General features: G+C 46.4%; 1 protein-coding gene and 1 non-coding gene across 2 annotated transcripts in view; both read left to right on the forward strand.

The window, feature by feature from the left end:
• The window catches only part of med24 (mediator complex subunit 24), a 70,176-nt gene that overhangs the window by 28,165 nt on the left and 20,451 nt on the right, over positions 1 to 21,560 (forward strand). Inside the window, exons 14-20 of the mRNA XM_085966541.1 lie at positions 349 to 491; positions 2,738 to 2,775; positions 4,755 to 4,837; positions 11,189 to 11,364; positions 12,997 to 13,096; positions 14,404 to 14,579; positions 15,969 to 16,233. Coding sequence (XP_085822667.1) covers positions 349 to 491; positions 2,738 to 2,775; positions 4,755 to 4,837; positions 11,189 to 11,364; positions 12,997 to 13,096; positions 14,404 to 14,579; positions 15,969 to 16,233 — 981 coding nt within the window. The remainder of the gene's footprint in view (positions 1 to 348; positions 492 to 2,737; positions 2,776 to 4,754; positions 4,838 to 11,188; positions 11,365 to 12,996; positions 13,097 to 14,403; positions 14,580 to 15,968; positions 16,234 to 21,560) is intronic.
• Positions 3,262 to 3,371, forward strand: LOC147101252 (small nucleolar RNA SNORD124). The gene has a single exon (XR_015073508.1). It is a non-coding gene; the product is annotated as a small nucleolar RNA SNORD124 (small nucleolar RNA).

Below are 21,560 nucleotides of genomic sequence, written 5' to 3' on the forward strand. Positions count from 1 at the left end.
GACATGAGTCTACCCGTGCACTGTTGATGCATCATTAACTGAAATTAAGTGATCCAGTATTGTGACCCAGAGCTTGTACCATGGCACTTTTGTTCAATTATCAAAATATTAAATGACATTTATTCAAATGCTACTTGATGGTTAAGAATTGGAACGTTATATTCCTGTAGCACTCATGTATATTAATGTCACTGTTGTAACATAGTGTACCCTACCTACACACAGTAAGTCCCAAAGTGCTACTGCCCACACAAAGACATCATAGCCACTATGAGCGCATGTTAAACACCATTTATGTAGCTACAACATGATGCAATACCTTAAACTTCTCTCCCTATACTCCTACAGACCATGGATGCAGACCATTCCAAATCTCCTGAGGGACTGCTGGGAGTTCTGGGTCACATGCTTTCTGGGAAGAGCTTGGATTTGCTCCTGGCAGCTGCCGCTGCTACTGGGAAACTGAAATCGTTTGCTAGGAAATTTGTCAAGTAAGTGTAAAGCGACGCTGAATTCACCGAGGGCCTGTTTCACAATGAAAATATTGTAATGGCTGTTGATAGTCATTTCTTATACGATGTAATTGCTCTACCAGATCAATTTAGTCTTGGCTAGGATAACAAGCTTCTATGAATGGTTTAATTCCTCAGATGAGTACTGTTGTAATTGGCCCATCGTAAGGGGAGATAGAAAATGCGGAGAATAAACCGCAGGGTTAGTTAGTATCTGATGAACGGTACGTATCCGAAACATTGACCTTCCTTTTCCCCTGCTGATTGACATGTTGTATATTTCCAGCATTTTCTGTTTATATTTTTAGAGTTTGGGGTGTTGAGAGCCAGTGAAGACCAGCAAGCATAGTGGTGATAGATATGTTGGACGTAGGATACAGGCAGCGGAGTTTTTGATGAGCTGAAGTTTACAGAGCATGGCGAATGGGAGGCTGGCCAGGAGAGCATAGGAGTTGTCAAGTCTGGAGGTGACGAAAGCATGGCGAGAACAGATGGGCTAAGGTTTTACGTATAGTAGTTAGACTTTGTGACCTCACAGGGACAGTCACTTAGTTGTTGTTGTTTTGCATGACGGGAAAATCCTATAGTGGGATGTCTAGTTTGGCTATCCATTCGATGGCCTCCTGAGATGCCGAGTGGAGAGATCCTAGTGGACAGGTTGATGTGATGTGTTCCATGGTCTGGGACGCGTGGCCACAGTCGCACTTTAGGTCGTCCCTCATCTTCCACTTGTGGAGCAGGCGGCCGCATCGTCCATGCCTTGTGTGGATTGGGTTGAGCACTGTCCACTGTCTTCGAGGGCAGTCGAAGCCAGGGACCTCTGCTGTTGGGTCAGTTAGGTGTTGGTCCTTTACGTTGCATGTGTCCCACGATTCGTCCATCTGGATAGTAGGTTGATGCCAGCTGCATGAATATTGGCTGCTGTTTCCCAGAATGGCCGGCACGATTTTAAGCACTTTGGTGGTGGGTTTTTCATATCTTGTGAATGGGCAGGTCGATGTGGCTTGTGATTTTTTTCCATCTCACGGAGCACAGTGGCGTCGCGGCATATGGCAGGCAGGGCAATGTGGGGCAGCACCGAGAGCCACTCAGTTGGAGTGGACTTGAACGCCCGTGACACCGTCCTCACGGCGGCGTTTAGCTGCACGCCCACAATCTTTGTGTGGTGGCTGCTGGACCATGAGGCAGAGCAGTATCCTGCAGCAAAGTAGACTAGGGACACTGTTGTGGTGCGAAGTGTTCATCTAGTACATTATATATTCCTGTGCATTACATTATAAAACAATGTAACATCTGATTTACTATCAGCAACAGCTGATATTAATAATTGCTAATATTATTATTAAGCATATAGGCCTAGAAATTCAGTGGGCTTTGCGCCCAGTTACCGCCCAAAGAGGGCTTCTGCGCCAGTCTGCAAACTTCGGGCGAACTTCATTGATGCGCTAATTGTGGCGGTAGCCGTTAGCGCTGCGCCGCCACCGATGACGTCATCGGTGTGCGCAGCGCCCCGGTACCGCCCCGACACTGGCCCGACCCCCATCTTCAGTAGCGGCCGCCTCTTCCGTGGCGGCCGCTAATAACATTCGGAGACCGGGTCCGTACAGCAGCCTTAGTGGGGCGCTTTAAGGTGGAGGTGCAGCTGGCCGCTTTTTCGGCGGCCGCCTGCCCGCACCTCCTTCCCCGGCCTGCTCCACCCCCCCCCCCCCCCCCGCGGCATTGCCGGCTGGTTTCCGGGAGCCCGGCACTTCTCCGTTGTGCCGGGCTCTTTTGCCGGCACTCGCGATCGGGGCTCCGGCTGCTGCAGGCACCTCCCCCTTAAGAGAGGGAGGAAGGCCTGCAGTACCGCAGCCTGCCGCTCCGCTGCGGGTGGCGCTGCGGCCACTAGCGCGCCGATATTCAGTTTCAGCGCCCCAAGCGGGGGCGGCCACACCCTTGAACAGCGGCCGTCCTCGACTTTGGGCGCTGAAACTGAATATCGGCTGGGCGTGAGTGGCTCCGCGCCCAGCGGTAAATTCTGGCCGCTGACGGGGCTATAGCTAATTTCTAGGCCATAGTGCCTACTGTCTGAGTTTGCAAAGCTGTTTGGTCTGACCCCCATATAGTTTCAGAGAACAGATGACTGTCAGATTTTTCCTGACATTGATCATTTTGAATTGTAGTTATCCAGGTAGCAACCTCTAACCTCTAATTCACATTTTCCCCAATTTTATTGTTTTATTCAGATTAAATGAATTTGCCAAGCACATCAGTGGGGAGGGATGTAAGTATAATTATGATTCATCCTACTGATCTTTAAAGTAAATGTGCTAAGGGTCTAGAATAATTACTGAAAGGAACTCTTTTTTTCAGGCTTATTTACACCGCTCTTTTCCTAAAAACATTGGATCATGTTGGGTTCAGATGTGGTTCAATGAGTCTTAACCTCATCCTGATATCTCGCCCAGCTGCCCATTCTTCCAGTGTCCGCCTAGACAGTAAGTGCTGGCCATTCCATCGTGGGGGGGTCGTCATAACGGGACACTAGGGTGTCCGCACACTTGCTCTTTCCAGCAGGGCTGATTGGATAACAGTTGGGAGTTGGAACCCTGGCTGTGTTTTTCTCTGCCAAGCCCATGGGCCTTGGGAACAGCTGTTCTCTACATTGGTAGAAATCAGCTAACAGCAAAGTGTGCATTTGTATAGCTCACTATCACACAATTTGTTGCACCGACCCAGTGACCTATCTGGGTAACCCAGTATACTTTCTGCAGTGAGAGGAAGGAAAGATGTGTTACAGAAATCCCAAGAAAAGGATTCTGATTAAATCTGCTTTGCCATGATTGAACTTTAGCTATCGCTGACCTTCCTTTAATGCTCAGAGAGTGATGTGGTTGCACTCCATCACATTGAGTGGTAAAGTGGCTATATACTGTAGCCTATTTGTTGGGTATCCCATAATAATTGGGTCCAAATATGCAGCTCTGGACAGGCAATAATATGCATTCATTGGAAGTGAGTCTTTTGACTCCGTGCATACAGCTTGTCAGATGCCTTGGATAATATGCATCATATATCTCCTAGAATTATCCAAGCATTTCAATATCAGACAAATCTTAGACGGTACAGATCTAACACCAGGTGGTTCTTATAACCTTCCTAGTTATAAATCTTGTGGAATACCCTAAATTATAGCAGAGTATGAAAATGGAAAGCAAGTGTTGGATTATGATTTCAGCACTCTAGTGATACCAGAGTTTTGTGGACTGCGCACACTCCTGGTAAAGTCAGCATTTTGGGGGGAAAACTAAGCCTTGAGGAGGCGGGTATGGAGGCGGGCCTGCCGGGAAAATGGCAGAAACTGGGCGTGGGTACCGAACCCGCTCCCAGCCTGCCTCCGTGCCATCTTCCCGGGAGGCGGGTCCCCGACTCGCGCAGGGATCCGTCTCCTCGAGGCGGGAAGGGGATTACAACCACTTAACTGCCTATTAACAGGTAGTTAACAGGCAGTTTTGAGGCTTATCCCCATTTTGCCCCTGCAAGTGCGGGCTTCCCGACGGCTGTGAGCCTCGTCGGGGTCAGCGAGGCGAGCAGTGGGTCTGCGGGGGGTGAGAGGGATCGAAAAGTCTGTTGTGGAGGTGAGTGATGGGTGCAAGTGTGGAGCGGTAAGTATGAGAGGTGAGTGTAAAGTGTTGGAAAAAGTTTACTTACCTTTGCTTCTTCCTGCAGGCTTCAACCCTTGGGGATCCGGAGGTGCCTCATCTCAACGGCAGAGATGACAGAATGGCTGCTGCATTCTCAGATGCAGCAGCCATCTGATGTCTGCTGAGGGAAGAGGTTTTGGTGAGTCTTTGTGCAAGGGCTCACCATAGAACAGAGATTGTCAGTGCTTGACAGCTTCTCAAAGCTATCAAACGCTGACAATTCGTATGTCAAAAATTTTCGACAGATGAAACGTCATACGCTGATGTCCTCTGTCACCGGCTAAGCCCGCAGGGCGGGCTTAACAAGGTCAATCAAGGGAAAATAGCGCGGGTTGGCCGGACGTCATTGGGGGCGGGACTGAAACCCGACAACCAGCAATCCCACCCCCAACGTGCCCCCGTTGATAAAATCCAGCCCTAAATCTCTGAATCCAGTTCACTGACTTCTTAAAAAGTTCTTGTTTAGTTTTACGCCAACCTAGCAGAAGATTTGTACAGTCCTACCCAATGGCTATCTGAATAAAACTCACTGATATGTTCTGTCTTTCCTTGTTTCCAGCGAAAGCCGCATCCGTCCGAGCACTGCTGTTTGACATTTCCTTCCTCATGCTGTGCCACGTTGCTCAGACTTATGGATCCGATGTAAGTGCAACCTGGGTTTGTCAATCTATTCCGAAATCTAGTCTAAATGAGATTTGCCAAGTATGCCAAGCGCATTGGCCCGGATCTTGCGGTGGTAATTGATGGCAAAACTGTCGGCATTCGCCGTCCTTACCCCACTGAAACTGACAACAACTTCAGGATTTAGCGCATGTGCAGATCAACGCGGAAATCCTGAAGTTGCGGTCAGTCATTCCCTGCTCCGCCGCAGGTTGCGCTGTGGAACTCCCCAGAGCCGGCAATCAATTGAAATTACATATAAGGACAAAAACTTCCCCTATTACGCGGGAATGTCACTGTTTAACCCCCTCCTCTTCGCCCCCCCGAAAGCCTCGTTGAAAGAGGTGTACAGGAACCTTTCGTTTAGCCGCCACCTCAATATCCGGAACGCTCTAATAACCGGCACAATTCTCACTCCGAAATCTACAGTATACAGTCGTTTATAAGTTTTGTTTTACTGTTAAGTAATTATGGATTACCCTCAACTGGCAGTACTGTACTTAATCAAGCATCTTCCACCATCCATTTAACACAACATTCTCTAGGTGCGTACCCAATTATACTGCACATTTCTTGATTTTTTTATTTTTGTTTGTTAAAAATAGCCTCGGTAGATATACCTCTCCGTTATCTGGAATTTTTTATCAACCGGCACCATCCCGGTCCCGTCGGTGCCGGATACCAAAGAGTTTCCTGTAATTGGATTTTAAATGTTGCTGAACAACAGTTCTGGCCCTGAAAAACGAATATTATATTTGTGGAATGTCAAATTTTTCCATTAATATGACTAAATATTACATGGTTTTTAAAATAATATTTTTTTAAGTTTGTTTGATATTTCAGCTTCTACCTTAATCCTATGTGTATGCCCCAGTCTTTATTTCACTCTCTCTAAAATTTATAAAAAAGTAAATTAGAATCTGTGCATTTTACTTCTTCAATGTGATTGGCTGCTCAACCAGCTTGATGACATCACTGTTGCGCGATGCTGGAGATTCGCTTGATTTGGCGCCAGATTCAAACAAGGGTCGGGAGAGCTGAAATGGACGCCACAGAGATCGCTAGATCTTGGTGGGCAGCTTTCTTCGAGGGCAGCGGCGAGCACCGTTACTTCGCCACTGACCACTAATTCCGGGCCATTATATTTAGGCATCGCCGTCATGATAACAGTCACTCTTGTAGCTGCAAATTGCTACCACTAAATGGGGAGCTTCAGATGCTGCTGATAACCATACCTATAACTACATCATCACAAATGGACTGATGGAATTTTTTTGCTTCAAATATCCTCCCCTGTCTGTACTTCTCTATGTATCAGATACTGAATGCAAACGGTAGCTCTCACTCTTACCTTGGATGCTCTGATGAGGTTTCTTTGGAAGCATGAACTGGATGGGTCGAATCATCTCCCTCATCTGTACTTATCTTCCTGCTCTACATTTTTCATTGCAAATTTTATTTTTTATGTTTGCTGAAAGCCCACCAGACGGTGCTAAATTGCCATAATTTTTGGCAAAAATACTATAGACCATGTTGCTAGTGATTTTTTAATTTATAAAGCTCACATTGTGAGATTTAGACAGCTATTCAGATGTATATTTAGAGCAGTTAAGCATTAACATGGAAAGCAATGCATTAAAGACATTTTATTCCCACCTCAAATGTAATAGAAACATAGAAGATAGGAGCAGGAGTAGGCCATTCGGTCCCTCGAGCCCGCTCCGCTATTTAATGCGATCATGGCTGATCATCCAAATTCAGTACCCTGTCCCTGCTTTCTCCCCATATCTCTTGATCCCTTTCTTCTTCTTAGGCAGTCCCTCGGAACCGAGGATGACTTGCTTCCACATTAAAAATGAGTTCGCAGGTGACTGATGAGTACAATGCGGGACCTACAGTCTCTCACAGGTGGGGCAGATGGTGGTTGAAGGGGCGGGTGGGTGGGGTGCTTGGGTTGACGTGCGCTCCTTGCGCTGCCTGCACTTGGCTTCCGCTTGCTCCCGGCGAAGAGACTCGAGGTGTTCAGCGCCTTCCCGGATGCTTCTCCTCCACTTTGTGCGGTCTTGGGCCAGGGATTCCCAGGTGTCGGTGGGGATGTTACACTTTTTCAAGGAGGCTTTGAGGGTGTCCTTGAAGCGTTTCCTCTGCCCACCTGGGGCTCTCTTGCCGTGCCGGAGCTCCGAATAGAGTGCTTGTTTTGGGAGTCTCGTATCGGGCATGCGGACAATGTGACCAGTCCATCGGAACTGATTGAGCGTGGTCAGAGCTTCGATGTTGGCCTGAGCAAGAACACTGACGTTGGTGCGCCTATCCTGCCAATGGATTTGCAGGATCTTGCGGAGGCAGCGTTGGTGGTACCTCTCCAGTGCTTTGAGGTGCCTGCTGTACATGGTCCATGTCTCTGAGGCATACAGCAGGGCAGGTATCACTGCTGCCCTGTAGACCATGAGCTTAGTGCCGGGTTTGAGGTCCTGGTCTTCAAACACTCTCTTCCTCAGGCGACCGAAGGCTGCACTGGCACACTGAAGGCGGTGTTGGACTTCGTCGTCGACGTCTGCCCTTGTTGACAGTAGGCTCCCGAGGTATGGAAAGTGGTCCACGTTGTCCAAGGCCTTGTCGTGGATTTTGATAATCGGAGGGCAGCACTGTGTGGCGGGGGCAGGTTGGTAGAGGACCTTTGTCTTACGGATGTTTAGTGTAAGGCCCATGCTCTCGTATGCTTGGGTGAAGGTATTTACGATGGTTTGGAGTTCGACCTCCGAGTGAGCGCAGACACAAGCATCGTCTGCATACTGTAATTCGACGACAGAGGATGGGACGACCTTGGATCTGGACTGGAGGCGACGGAGGTTGAACAGTTTCCTGTTTGTTCTGTAAATTAGCTCCACTCCAGTGGGGAGCTTACTGAGGGTGAGATGGAGCATTGCAGCAAGGAAGATTGAGAAGAGCGTTGGTGCGATGACAGCCTTGCTTGACCCCGGTTCGTACGTGAATTGGGTCTGTGGTGGAACTGTTGGTCAGGATCACGGCTTGCATGTCGTCGTGAAGCAGGCGGAGGATAGTGACAAACTTTTGAGGGCAGCCAAATTTGAGGAGGACACGCCATAATCCCTCACGGTTGACAGTGTCGAAGGCCTTTGTGAGATCAAAGAAGGCCATGTACAGCGGTTGGTGCTGTTCCCTGCATTCCTCTTATAATTGATGTGCGGTGAAGATCATGTCCATTGTGCCCCTTAGTGGGCGGAATCCGCATTGTGACTCTGGGAGGAGCTCTTCAGCCACTGGGAGAAGGCGATTGAGGAGGATTCTTTTCCTGTGGCAGATAGCAGGGAAACGCCTCTGTAATTACCGCAATCGGACTTGTCACCTTTCTTGAAGATGGTCACAATTACGGCGTCTCTGAGATCCCCTGGCATGCTCTCCTCCTTCCAGACAAGAGAAATGAGTTCATGAATTCGCGCCAGTAGTGCTTCTCCGCCATGCTTTAGTGCCTCGGCAGGGATTCCATCTGCTCCTGAGGCCTTGTTCTTCAGTTGTCGGATGGCCTTTTCAACCTCATGCCGGGCTGGGGTTTTGCTGAGATGGTGGCGGGTAGCATGCTGTGGGATGGAGTTGAGGACACTCGTGTCGAAGACAGAGTCGTGGTTAAGGAGATCTTCGAAGTGCTCCTTCCAGCGGGCACTGACTGCTTCCCTGTCCTTGATGAGTACCTCTCAGTTCTTGGCCCACAGTGGGGAAGGGCCTTGGGTGCTTGGGCCGTAGATGGTCTTGACTGCGCTAAAGAATCCACGCACGTCATAGTTATCGGCTAGCTGCTGGATCTCCTGCGCTTTCTCCACCCACCATCTGTTCTTTAGGTTGCGAGTTTTTTGTTGGACCTCGGCCTTCAGGCTTATGTAGAGCTGCTTTCTTGCTCTCGAGTTCTGTTGCTGTTTACAGATCAGAAATGCCTTGCGCTTGCGGCTTATTAGTTCCTGGATTTCCTGGTCATTCTCGTCGAACCAGTCTTGGTGTTTCCTGGTTGAGTGACTGAGCGTCTCTTCATATCTTCTTTCTCCCCATATCCCTTGATCCCCTTTAGCCTCAAGAAATATATCCAACTCCTTCTTGAATATATTTAATGAATTGGCCTCAACTGCCCTGTGTGGCAGAGAATTCCACAGGTTCACCACTCTCTGGGTGAAGAAATTCCTCCTCATCTCTGTCCTAAATGGCTTACCCCTTATCCTTAGACTGTGACCCCTGGTTCTGGACACCCCCGCCATCGGGAACATCCTTCCTGCATCTAGTCTGTCTAGTCCTGTTAGATTTTTGTAAGTTTCAATGAGATCCCCCCTCATTCTTCTAAACTCCAGCGAATATAAGCCTAATCGACCCAATCTCTCCTCGTATGTCATTCCTGCCATCCCAGGTATCAGTCTGGTGAATCTTCGCTGCACTCTCTCCTTGGTGAAACTCTTGAAAATACAGTTTGCTGTCACTAGGTAACATAATTCCACTTTACACATTAGGGGTGCCCCTGTGCCCTGGCAACCCAGCCCTTGGAGCAGCTTGGTCCCGTTTGCACACATAATTTGCTGGTTTGTCCTCTGAGTTTTGTGGGTCTGGAAGTTTGGAAAGGGCTATTAGTAGTGGTGTTGTTCATTGGTGAATAAATCCTAAACCCTTAGAGGTGGAATGAATTAAGGAGCCCATTGTCCCCATTTATTCATTTCTATATAGCAGGTTTTGCAGTAGTGTGCTTTAAAGTTAATGGCCTAGAAATTCCCTTGGGCTTGCGCCCATTTAGGGGTGCAAGAGTGGGTTGCGCCGGAAGTTGCGTCGCCGCTGAAATTAGGTGGGCCTTTAAATCGGCGTAAGACGGTAGCGCTGCGCCGGCACCGATGACATCATCAGTGTGCGCAGCGCCCCGGTACCGCCCGAAACCACGTCGATCCCCATCTTCAGTAGCGGCCGCCTCTTCCCTGGCGGCCGCTAACAACGTTTTGAAAACCTGGCCGTGCTGCAGCCTTAGAGGCGCTATTTAAAGCGGAGGTGTGGCCGGCCGCTTTTTCGGCGGCCGCCTGCCCGCACCTCCTTCCCCGGCCTCCTCCACCCCACCCCCCCCCCCCCCCCCCCCCCCCCCCCCCCGCGGCATTGCCGGCTGGTTTCCGTGGAGCCCGGCACTTCGCCGTTGTGCCGGGCTCTTTTGCCGGCACTTTCAACGGGGCTCCGGCCGTTGCAGGCACCTCCCCCTTAAGAGAAGGGGGAGGCCTGCAGTACAGCAGCCTGCCGCTCCGCATCGGGTGGCGCAGCGGGACCGGCAGCGCTGAAATTCACTTTCAGCGCCCCAAGCGGGGCGGGCACACCCTGTACCAGCACCCGCTTCCGCTTTGGGGCGCTGAAAGTGAATTTGGGGCGGGCACAACTGGCTCGGCGGCGGGCGCTAAATTTCCGGCGCAAACGTGCTGGCGGGGCGTCACCGAATTTATAGGCCAATTTGTACATATACTGATTTTAACCAGATCTTCCCAACATTCGTTAAAGTCGACAGTTACGTTTACAATGCCACTTTGGGTCCAAACAGGACTGTTGCAGCAGTTGATTTATTGAACTACAGGAAACTTTGGTTTATCCGGAGGTTAACTGTCCGGAATGCTCGAGCCACCGGCAAAAATCAGGAGCCGTTTCGTTAGTTTTTTTTTCTTTTCGTTGCTTTTTTTTCACCAGTCAGGCTCTGCAAGGTCTCGCTGTTGCTAAGCTACAGAGACGCTTGCAAAGTACGGCCGACTGTTTAGAAGCTGTTACTAAGCAACAGGGTTTGTTGCCAGATACGGAGCTCAAAATCTCCGTATGTTTCAACATTAGCGCTGGTTTGTCCGGTAGTTTTGATGGGACGGCAACAGCTCGGTCCCGTCGGTGCCGGATAGCACAAAGTTTCCTGTACTGTGGATACTTGGTTCCATGGCTCAGCATAGATAAAACATGTATGCCCAGTTACTTGATTGCTGGATGGAGAGATACATTGCTTTTGCTGTTCTGGCTCCTCGCACTGGCTCTATGTCTGGTGCTAAAGTTTAAATGCAGCAACAGTCTGAGAGGGTGTGGATCCAATCATATTGTTAGAAAATTGTGTGATAGATTTTACCTCGCACCATGATCTACCACCTTTCTTTACAAGATTTATGAATAGCTGTTGTGAAATTATATCCTCCAGCCTTTTTTTAATGATCTTATGGGCATCCTGAGGACGTGAAAGTGCTATATAAATGTAGATTTGTTCTTTATTGCTGCAGTCATTTAATTCTAAATTTGCAGGGAGAGCTGGTGACTGTGACTGTTTCTTGGTTGCAGGTAATTCTGTCGGAGCCCAGCGTGTCGGGGGAGGTGGTGTTTTTTGAGACATGGATGCAGACCTGCATGCCCGAGGAAGGGAAGATCTTAAACCCGGAGCAGGGATTCCGTGCCGATCCCACAAAAGTCGAGTCGCTGGTGGCTCATCTGAACTCCTCTACTGAAATGAAGCTCGTGTATGTTGCTGCCTGATTTTCAGTAATTCTGTTTGATGTTTATTTTCGAGATGTAGAACAGCGAGAGTCCCGTGCACCTGCGTATTGGCTGACCTCAGTCGTCCTCTCGGCTTGTTAAATATCTCGTGCTTAGGCTTGAGGAACAACTGTGCGGGACTCAGCACTGCACTATTTTGTGTTCGTATGACATGTTCGTTTATAGACAAAATACTTAACATGGTCAGGTGCCCTCTAATCATCTTGGATGTTGCATGTGATGTCAGGTACAAAAAATGTTTTTTTTTTTAAAGGTGGGCGGAAGGCCTTGAAACTGCCGGTAATATCCAGGATTTCTGGTACGAAATAAAACCAGAAAATACTGGAGATACAAAGCAAGACCATCAACAACTGGAAAAAGAAAAGACAGGTTAATGTTTCGGGTATAGATCTTCTGTCAGAATTCAGTTCTGATGAAGGGTCTACTTCAGATCTTATTGGATCTAACTCCTGAAAGATTAACTTGTATTTCACGGTCTTCTTATCGTGTCCACGGACAGTCTATACATAGCCCAGCCAGAACTGGACACATTTTTGCGCCTTGTTGTTGGATTCTGCAACAGTGCAGGGTTCCTCTAACGATGGGCGTTGCAGGAGATGTTGCATAGTCTGTGCCTCAGTTCCACATTCACAAGTTGTCGGGCTGGTTGAATATCCCCATTTGCTTAGTGACACCTTTGAGCATCCTACACCGGTCCTAAGTCTGTTAAGGCACTTCCAGATTGCCCAGTTGCAATTAGCTCCTGGGGGAAGGCTTTCATCGGGTAAAATTTCCATCGCTGGGGGTTGTTCGAGACTGGCGAGCCGGTCTTTCCACAAGGTGATGCGGGCTTCAGATGAGGTTGATTGTAATGGAACAACACTGTTCATGAAGCTCTTCCTTGACTTTAGGCGGCTGGGTGTAGGTGTATGACAATGCAGAGGGTGCCTCTCATCTGATGTTTGACGGAGTCGCTCTTTCTTGCTGGCTACCGTTCTTCTTATATCGGGGGAGCGATACCCGCCAGGATATATAGGTGTGGATCAGATTATGTGTTGAGCAGTTGCATTGTTGAAACAGTTTAATTCATGATGTGACGAACCCATTCAATTCATGATGTGATGAACACATTCAGAGGTTTTGCTAATTGTAGATTGTACAGTCTGTTTATGCGGTAGGTATTGTGCCTATTGAATGATCTGCAGATGGTCTAACCACCAATTCTATATATAAAAGTGAAAATTCTTGAAATAAATAGCAATTTAGTCCGCATCTTAAAGAGAAAGGCAGGATTCCCTGTTCTAGGAACCAGTACTTCAGATCCACATTATTCAACTTCAGTCAGTATCACAAAAAACAACTTTAAATTTAGAGATTGGCTAGTTTATGAGTGACAAAGCTGTGAAATTATTTGTTTTTATATTTTGTGTCTCTTTCTATGCTTTCAATTCTATCTTTTTTAGTGTTCATCTTCTAGTGCTTTGTAAAAATACCTTTATTTTTCCCAAATCTGTATTCACTGTTTTCTTTTCCAAGCTCTGTTACCACATTACCATTTGGAATAATAAAGTGCAGCATATCCAAGGTGTAACCATACTCTGCGTTTTACTTTCAAGCCAGGTGAAATGGCATGAAGTGTGTTCCTGTACACCAGCGGCTATCCTCGAGGTCCTCAATGCTTGGGAGCATGGATTGTTAACGTTTGAAGCTGTGCAGGTTTGTGATGTGTACTTAGCAGATATAATGTTGCTGTGCATATCGTCGGTGCACACCTAGGCTCCAGATTACTGCCTTTGGACTGTGGTCATGATCAGAAAGTGTGCTGGGGCCCAATGTCTAATTGGTAAAGTCACCGCTCAGTTAAGCTGTACAGACCAGAAGATTCCATTCCTAGCTTGTGCTCAGTTAACTGATCTCACTAGAGTGGCAGTAGGGTTGCTAATTTGACCTCAACATCCCTGGACAAGCGGAAGGAAAATTAGCCAGGGTTTCCACTCCTGATTGCTGTTCAGTAATTCCTGTTGGAAGTGCATGTATGTAGGTATAGGCAAGGAAAAGATCAGACTTTCTTATGATGCTCAGATTGCAGAATTGTCTGCCAACACGAAGAATAGTGAGCTGAGTGAGGTATCGGAGGGCGGCTGGTGCCGGTGGAACTATACCTCAGCAGGAGTCAACGCTATCAGAAAAGGAGAGATAATTGCAAAATAAGTGTGCTGGAAAAGTGAGAGTAGAACACTTTTTTAATATACCAGAAAGCTGCTGCACTCTTTTAAAGAAACCACAAATGCAGAATTTTCTGCACTGGGTGACAGTGCCCACAACTGTAAGTAAAGAAGTTCCTTCTGAACTCCAGCTGATCTTACATTTTTCTGATGTTGAACTCATAACCTCTGATCCTGTTTCAAAGTCTCTGAAACCACAGTTTCATTGCTTTAAGATCTAATTTGGTTGACTTTTTTTCTCCTGAATTGTTTATTTTGAGCCTACATTGTTGAGCTCCTGTTGCACTTTATTCCATTTCAAGTGTCATTCGTCTTTTGAAAGAGTTTAGAGGTTTTTGTGTCCAAAATCGTTACTTCCTAAACTAAGATACAAGGATAGGGTAAGTTGAGTTTATATACAAATTCAGACAATTCCAGTGTTGTGTAAACTAAAATAAAAAGCACAAACTCCAAACCTGGTGTTGTCTGTAGCCTGAAACCAGTATGAATTAGAATTGAGGGAATGGGCATGAAGGCTGATCAACAGAATCACAAAACAATTTCCATGATCGTTCCAACTCCTTCTATAAACTAGTATATGTAATGGCTGTCATTCAGTGGGCAAAACACTGGCAGGGCAGGGTCAATGGGGCTGTTTCTTGACCCTATTATATTGGATCAGGTGCCCGTGACTATATTGAAGCAGGTAAGAGTAGTTTATCACTCCTCATTCCTTCCAGTTAGAGTGTGATCTGTTGCTAGTAAAAACAAATTTGCGTGAATCATTGTTCAGTTTCTTCTGTTTTTAATCTGAGCCAGAAAATCACTGATAACATCAAGGGGAAGATTTGCAGCATGGCAATCTGTGCAGTGGCATGGTTAGTGGCACACGTTCGGATGTTGGGCCTGGAAGAGCGTGAGAAACCGCTGCAGATGATCTGTCAGCTTGTAACACCGCTGTATGCGGAGAACACCCTTCAGTTCTACAATGAAAGGTAATTTCATTGAATTTCAGCTTTGAGAGGTAAACCCAGCAAATCTGCTCTGTTTGATTCTGAAGACTGCCTCAAATTAATTTTCTCTCTTTATTTTTCCTTTCTTAAGCCTTCCCAGGCTGAAAGAGCAGGTGTACGATTTACTTCCAGGTCTGTCAATGCTGCTCTGAAGCAGCTCATAAGTAGGTGTGCACAAGCTAACCAGGGACGGGGTGCACCCTTCATTTTGTTCCTTTCCTGTCAAGTAAACTGTTGGAGTTCGCTTTGTGCCCAGAGTGGTTGAGATTGGGAGCTGATCTCGTCTCCGTGACTCAAGGCATTGTGATTCAACAAATTGCACCACTCCGAGCTGTTCAACTCCACCATCCTTTTCCTTTCCACGCAAGTTATAATGACCCTAATGTTAAATGGATTGGTGGGCATGAAGACGACTGCTACTCATTTTCCCCCCTCCTCCTCTCTTTCCCCCTCCTCAATATAATCTTTGAACTGGCTCATGAATAATCAAATACCTGTTTATTCCAGCTACAAGTTACAGTTGCAAATTGCAGTTCCCAGAATACCTTTTGTATTCCTATGTACAATCCTAGAGAAATAATGTTATCTTTTTACAACCCATATTCTGAATATTGTAACAGTGCATTTTTAACAGGCCCTCTTCCTGTATTGATGCATGTCAATAAATTATTTTTTAGCATCAGCTCTCAACTTAGCAATGATCTACTTACCTCAACTCAGTGTTTATCCATAATGAAAGCACGAATTGTAACTTCTGGTTATATAAATGTCCTCTTTTGTATTTGGTTTTTATCCCTAAGGAGCTGCCATTTATCTCGATCCTTGACATTAGTTTTGTGACTGGCTGGTACTGTTGTGGTTAAATTGGACACCTTTGAATGCACTTCGGCAATAGTGGCTGAATGAAGCTGTGCCTTGCTTTTAGGCTGAATTATATCAGTAATTTTTTCCGCTAGTTTTCTCCCCTCTGCGACTATTCATGGTGAATTCTTGTTCCATGGGTGCAAGCACTGCTCGAGCACCTTGCCCAAGTGGCCATTCTTCATGTGAGAGTCTAGACAGGCTACTCAATATAACAGTTGAGCCCAATCTTCACCCATGTGCACTGTTCCAGCAGAAGTCATTGGAAAATAAATTGAGAGCTAGTTGATTTTTTTTTTATATTGCTTCCCTTGTCCGCAAGTGCTGTGACCAATTGTAACTGCCATCTATCTGAGGTCGGCTCAGCACAGCCCGATGATTGAACCTGTCACCTTCAGGGTTTGTAAGGCTTAGTACTTAATCATATTGGCAAAGCCAGGGTCGGTGCATTTACCGACCAAGTCATCAGGAGAGCCTGTTATCAGTACTCCTACCTGTCTTCTTTTCCAGAGTGGTTATTATGAGCCTGATCTTGGAGCAGATGTGTGCTGATGTCCTGCAGCAGACTGCAACCTCCATCAAGTTTCCTTCAGCAAACCTGGACCCCATCCCATACCGGAACCTGCTGCCAGTGAAGAAGCCAATTAAAGAGGTGCTCATTACCAACTTCAATGATATACTGAATAAAGGCTGGGTGGACAGTCGCTCCATCCATGTATTTGAGGCGCTGCTGCATATGGGAGGAGTGTACTGGTTCTGCAATAACCTGGTCAAGGTAGGTGTGCCAAGTTGCGATAGTTTTGTGACTGGAAATTATGCTGCTATAATTGTCATTTATCAATTGCCTTTGTGTTCAAGGCATTGCTATGAATCCAATTCAGGCAATAATGATAGCAAGGCACTCTGTTGAGATTAATCCATTCTGAAGTAATGTAGCAGCTTGCTCTAACCTGTGCCTGCTATAATTATGTGAAGCAGGAACATGAATTTGATGCATATGGTAGATTGCTGCTTGCTCTTTTTAACAAAAAAAGAAACGCTACTTGCATTTGATGATGTAATGTACAACATACCACAGTAGACATCGCTGTCATTGGTATTCCGAAAGTTATTTCAACAGACTGCCTTGATTTCTGATTCCCACTGACACACCATAAAGTGAATCGATTGGATTGAGGCCTTGCTATTGGGTCGACCCTCTCCCGATAGCTCTACAGTTTGTGTTGTAACCCCCAATCCTAGAGCCTTCGATATTGCAACCCCTCAATCCTGCTGCAACTTTAGCCAGACAAGTCTTCATAATATTCCTTTAGAACTGAGTATAACTGTTTTTAACCAATACATTTTAACAACAACAACTTGTATTTATATAGTGCTCTTAATGTAGTAAAACGACCCAAGGCACTTCACAGGAGTGTTCTAAAACAAAATTTAACACCCAGCCACATGAGATATTAGGGCAAATGACCAGAAGCTTGGTCAAAGAGGTCAGTTTTAAGGAAATAAAAACAGGAAATGCTGGAGATACTCAGGTCAGGCAGCATCTGTGGAGAGAGAAACCGAGTTAACGTTTCAGGTCGATGACCTTTCGTCGGAACTGGGAAAAGTTAGAGATGCAACAGGATGTGGGCATCGCTGGCAAGGCCAGCATTTATTGCTCTTGAGAAAGTGGTGGTGAGCCGCCGCCTTGAACCGCTGCCATTTGTGTGGTGAAGGTACTCCCACAGTGCTGTTAGGTAGCGAGTTCCAGGATTTTGACCCAGCAATGATGAAGGAACAGTGATATACTTCTAAGTCAGGATGGTGTGTGACTTGGAGGGGAACTTGGATGTGGTGGTGTTCCCATGCACCTGCTGCCCTTGTCCTAGGTGGTAGAGGTCGTGGGTTTGGGAGGAACTGCTGAAGAAGCCTTGGCAAGTTGCTGCAGTGCATCTTGTAGATGGTACACACTGCAGCCACGGTATGCCGGTGGTGCAGGGGGTGAATGTTTAAGGTGGTGGATGGGGTGCCAATCAAGCAGGCTGCTTTGTCCTGGATGGTGTCGAGCTTCTTGAGTGTTGTTGGAGCTGCACTCATCCAGGCAAGTGGAGAGTATTCCATCACACACCTGACTTGTGCCTTCTAGATGGTGGAAAGGCTTTAGGGATTCGGGTGGTGAGTCACTCTGCGCAGAATACCCAGCCTCAGACCTGCTTTTGTAGCCACAGTATTTATGTGGCTGATCCAGTAAAGTTTCTGGTCAACGGTGACGCCCCAGGATGTTGATGGTGGGGGATTCAATTATGGTAATGCCATTGAATGTCAAGAGGAGTTGGTTAGACTCTCTCTTGTTGGAGATAGAATCATAGAATGATTACAGCACAGAAAGAGGTCATTCGGCCCGTCGAGCCCGTGCCGGCTCTCTGCAAGAGCACTTCAGCTAGTCCCACTCCCCCGCCCTTCCCCCGTAGCCCTGCATATTTTTTTCCTTTAGGTACTTATCCAATTCCCTTTTGAAAGCCATGATTGAGTCTACCTCCACCACCCTTTCAGGCAGTGCATTCCAGATCCTAACCACTCGCTGTGTAGAAAAGTTTTTCCTCATATCGCCTTTGGTTCTTTTTGCCAATCACCTTAAATCTGTGTCCTCTGGTTCGCGACCCTTCCGACATTGGGAACAGTTTCTCTCTATCTACTCTGTCTAGACCATCATGATTTTGAACACCTCTATCAAATCTCCTCTTAACCTTCTCTGCTCTAAGGAGAACAGCCCAAGCTTCTCTAGTCTAGCCACATAACTGAAGTTCCTCATTCATGGAACCATTCTCAAATCTTTTCTGCACCTTCACAGCCTTCCTAAAGTGCAGTGCCCAGAATTGGACACACAATACTCCAGTTGAGGTCGAACCAGTGTTTTGTAAAGGTTCATCATAACTTCCTTGCTTTTGTATTCTATGCCTCTATTTATGAAGCCCACAATTGCTTTTTTAATCGCTTTCTCAACCTGCCCTGCCACTTTCAACAATTTGTGCTCATACACCACCCACCCCCCCCCCCGCCCCCTGGTCTCTCTGTTCATGCACCCCCTTTAGAATTGTACCCTTTAGTTTATATTGCCTCTCCTTGTTCTTCCTACCAAAATGTATCACTTCGCACTTTTCTGCATTAAATTTCATCTGCCACGTGTCCACCCATTCCACCAGCCTGTCTATGTCTTCTTGAAGCCTATCAATATCCTCTTCATTGTTCACTATACTTCCAAGTTTTGTGTCATCTGCAAATTTTGAAATTGTGCCCTTGTACAGGAGACTTTGGTTTATCCGGAGGTTGTATGTCCGGAAACCTCGATCTACCGGCAGAAATCAGGAGCCGTTCTGTTAGGTTGTTTTTCTTCGCGTGGCTTTTTTTTCCAACAGTCAGGCTTTGGAAAGTCTCTCTGAAGCTGTTGCTAAGCTACAGAGACGCTTCCAAGGTACGGGCTGACTGTTTGTTTGAAGCTGTTGCTAAGCAACAGTGTTTGTTGTCAGATACAGAGATGAAAATCTCCGTATGCTTCAACATTAACTTTGTATGTCCGGCAGCTTTGATAGATTGGCAACAGCTCGGTCCCGTCGGTGCCGGATATCACAAAGTTTCCTGTACTAAGTCCAAGTCATTAATATATATCAAGAAAAACAGTGGTCCTAGTACCGATCCCTGGGGAACACCTTTGTATGCCACCTTCTAGTCCAAAAAACAACCGTTCACCACTACTCTCTGTTTCCTGTCACTTAGCCAATTCTGTATCCATGCTGCCACGGTCCCTTTTATTCCATGGGCTTCAACTTTGCTGGAAAGCCTATTATGTGGCACTTTATCAAACGCCTTTTGGAAATCCATGTACACTACGTCAACCACATTACCCTCATCAACCCTCTCTCTTACCTCGCTTGTGTAAAGGAATAACTTCTAACCTGTCTTTTAACACAGTTTTAGATTGATTACCCCTTATAATTCTTCCAAGCCAATTTTTCAAAACATTTTTTTGACTTGTACATCTGTTTTTTCATTTTGATTAATTTTAATTTTGTAATAGGCAGTACTGCTGACAGTGCCCTCTATTAAATCCTATCCTTAGCAGGGAGCCTGTTCACAGAAATCACAGAAACCCCACAGTGCAGATAGAGGCCGTTTCGGCCCATCGAGCCTGCACCGACACATATCCCACCCTATCCCCGTAACCCCATGTATTTAATCCCCCTAACACTAAGGGTCAATTTATCATAGCCAATCAACCTAACCCGCACATCTTTGGACTGTGGGAGGAAACCGGAGCAGCCGGAGAAAACCCACGCAAACACGGGGAGAATGTGCAAACTCCACACAGACAGTCGCCCGAGGCCGGATTCGAACCCGGGTCCCTGGCGCTGTGAGGCAACAGTGCTAACCACTATGCCACCGTGCTGTTAATCAATGGTACTTGCAACCCAATGGCCAGAGACAACTCACAGCTTTAGATTTGACTGTGTTATAGAGTGACAGAGCGTAGGTTTACAATCTTACACTATTTATTCAGACTTCAGTTGCGCTGTCTTGGGGGGAAATAGCAAGCAGAAGCTATGGGGGGAAGTGTTACAACAAACGTTCTGCAAATCCCATAGTGACAAATTAGAGTCAAACTAGTAGAAGCCAGGGCTAGTGCAGGGCAAAAGAAAAATGAAATGGTGCAGTACTTTTGGAATTGTGTTTAATATCTTTTCAGCTGTAATTTATAGCACAAAACTAAAGTGTAATTTTCAGGAATGATGTGGAGATCCTCCATGTTGAGTTTTATAGCCATGCTTTTCCTGTTGTGGGGATAAATTGGTAGTTAGTTGAAATTGTGATGGCTCATGAACAACCGCAGCCTCCTGGAGATTGGTTGATTCCCTTAGGGCACTGGGGGTGCACTGAGACTATCTTGGGACGCGAAGAGGGCTGGCTGGAAGGCCAAGAACGAGAGGCACCATTGCAGCCTTGCATAGCTCTAGGAGATGCATTATGGGGTGATCTAAGCACAGGATGTTTGTAGGTGGACATTGAACCCATCAGACGGCTTCTGGTGCATAGCAGCCGCTTAATGTTAATACCAGCAGCAGCTCTGATGGGTCCCCGTGCTGAAAGCACTCCATAATGCGTCTCCTCTAGCTACGCGAGGCTGCATCAGTTAAAGTGAAAGACATTTCTGTGGCATCTCCTGACTGCTGCGTGAAAGTAGAGCTCCTTGAAGCAGTTGGCTATTTGGGGCACACAACCCCTACATAACTGAAGGCAGGGTGAGCATTTTACATTTCTCTCAATTCTTTTCCCCCAGTTTTTGGAACCAATAGGATTGAACTCTGCCATCTTCTTGTGGACTACAAAATACTGTTTCTCAGAAAAAGGAGGGGGAGGTGTGAATGGGACATGAATCTCTGAAGAGGGGCTCATCCAAAAGAAAAGTTTGGGATTCTGCCTTAATCAACTGCATTTCCTTTAAAGGAAACAATATAGTTTTTTTAATTATTAAAAAGTGCAAATTATGATTTACTGTAACATCATGTTGATGTAGCCGCAAGCCTACATTTCGTTGTACTGCACTTGTGCACTAAAAATGACAAAATTTGATTTGATTTGATTTGATTAAAAGTGAGCAACTAATTCTGAAGAGGTACCCTGAAATAGCTGCCGGTTTCTTTCTGGTTTTTTGCCCCTCCCAGGAGACACCATTATGGGTGGTCGATGGATGATATGTGAGGTTCCCCAATCAATTTGATGGGGCAGTCTTTTCTTGCCCATTCTTTGTATGTTCAGTAGTCCTAACAGACAGATTTACCTGGCCCTCAATGTTCTCGCTGCAACTGTAAACATATCAATTGCTCTCTCCCAACCATGATTTCATTTAAAGTTACATTATTTACTCCAGTAGCGTGACTGAAATAAGAATTTTGCATGTGTATGGAGATTGCAGGTGAGAATTCATACTGTACCACTCCATGACACAGTGCTTTGTAACACCTTTGTAACAGCCTCTGCAGCTATGCTTGCATTAACTTGTAACTGGTTAATGGAATCAATCTCAATCTATTCAGTTACATCTGGTAGGCTCCAGCATTAATCACAATC

Source organism: Somniosus microcephalus, chromosome 24, assembly GCF_052327205.1.
Source record: "Somniosus microcephalus isolate GS21.2 chromosome 24, FLI_Smic_1.0, whole genome shotgun sequence".
Taxonomy (NCBI): Eukaryota; Metazoa; Chordata; class Chondrichthyes; order Squaliformes; family Somniosidae; genus Somniosus; species Somniosus microcephalus.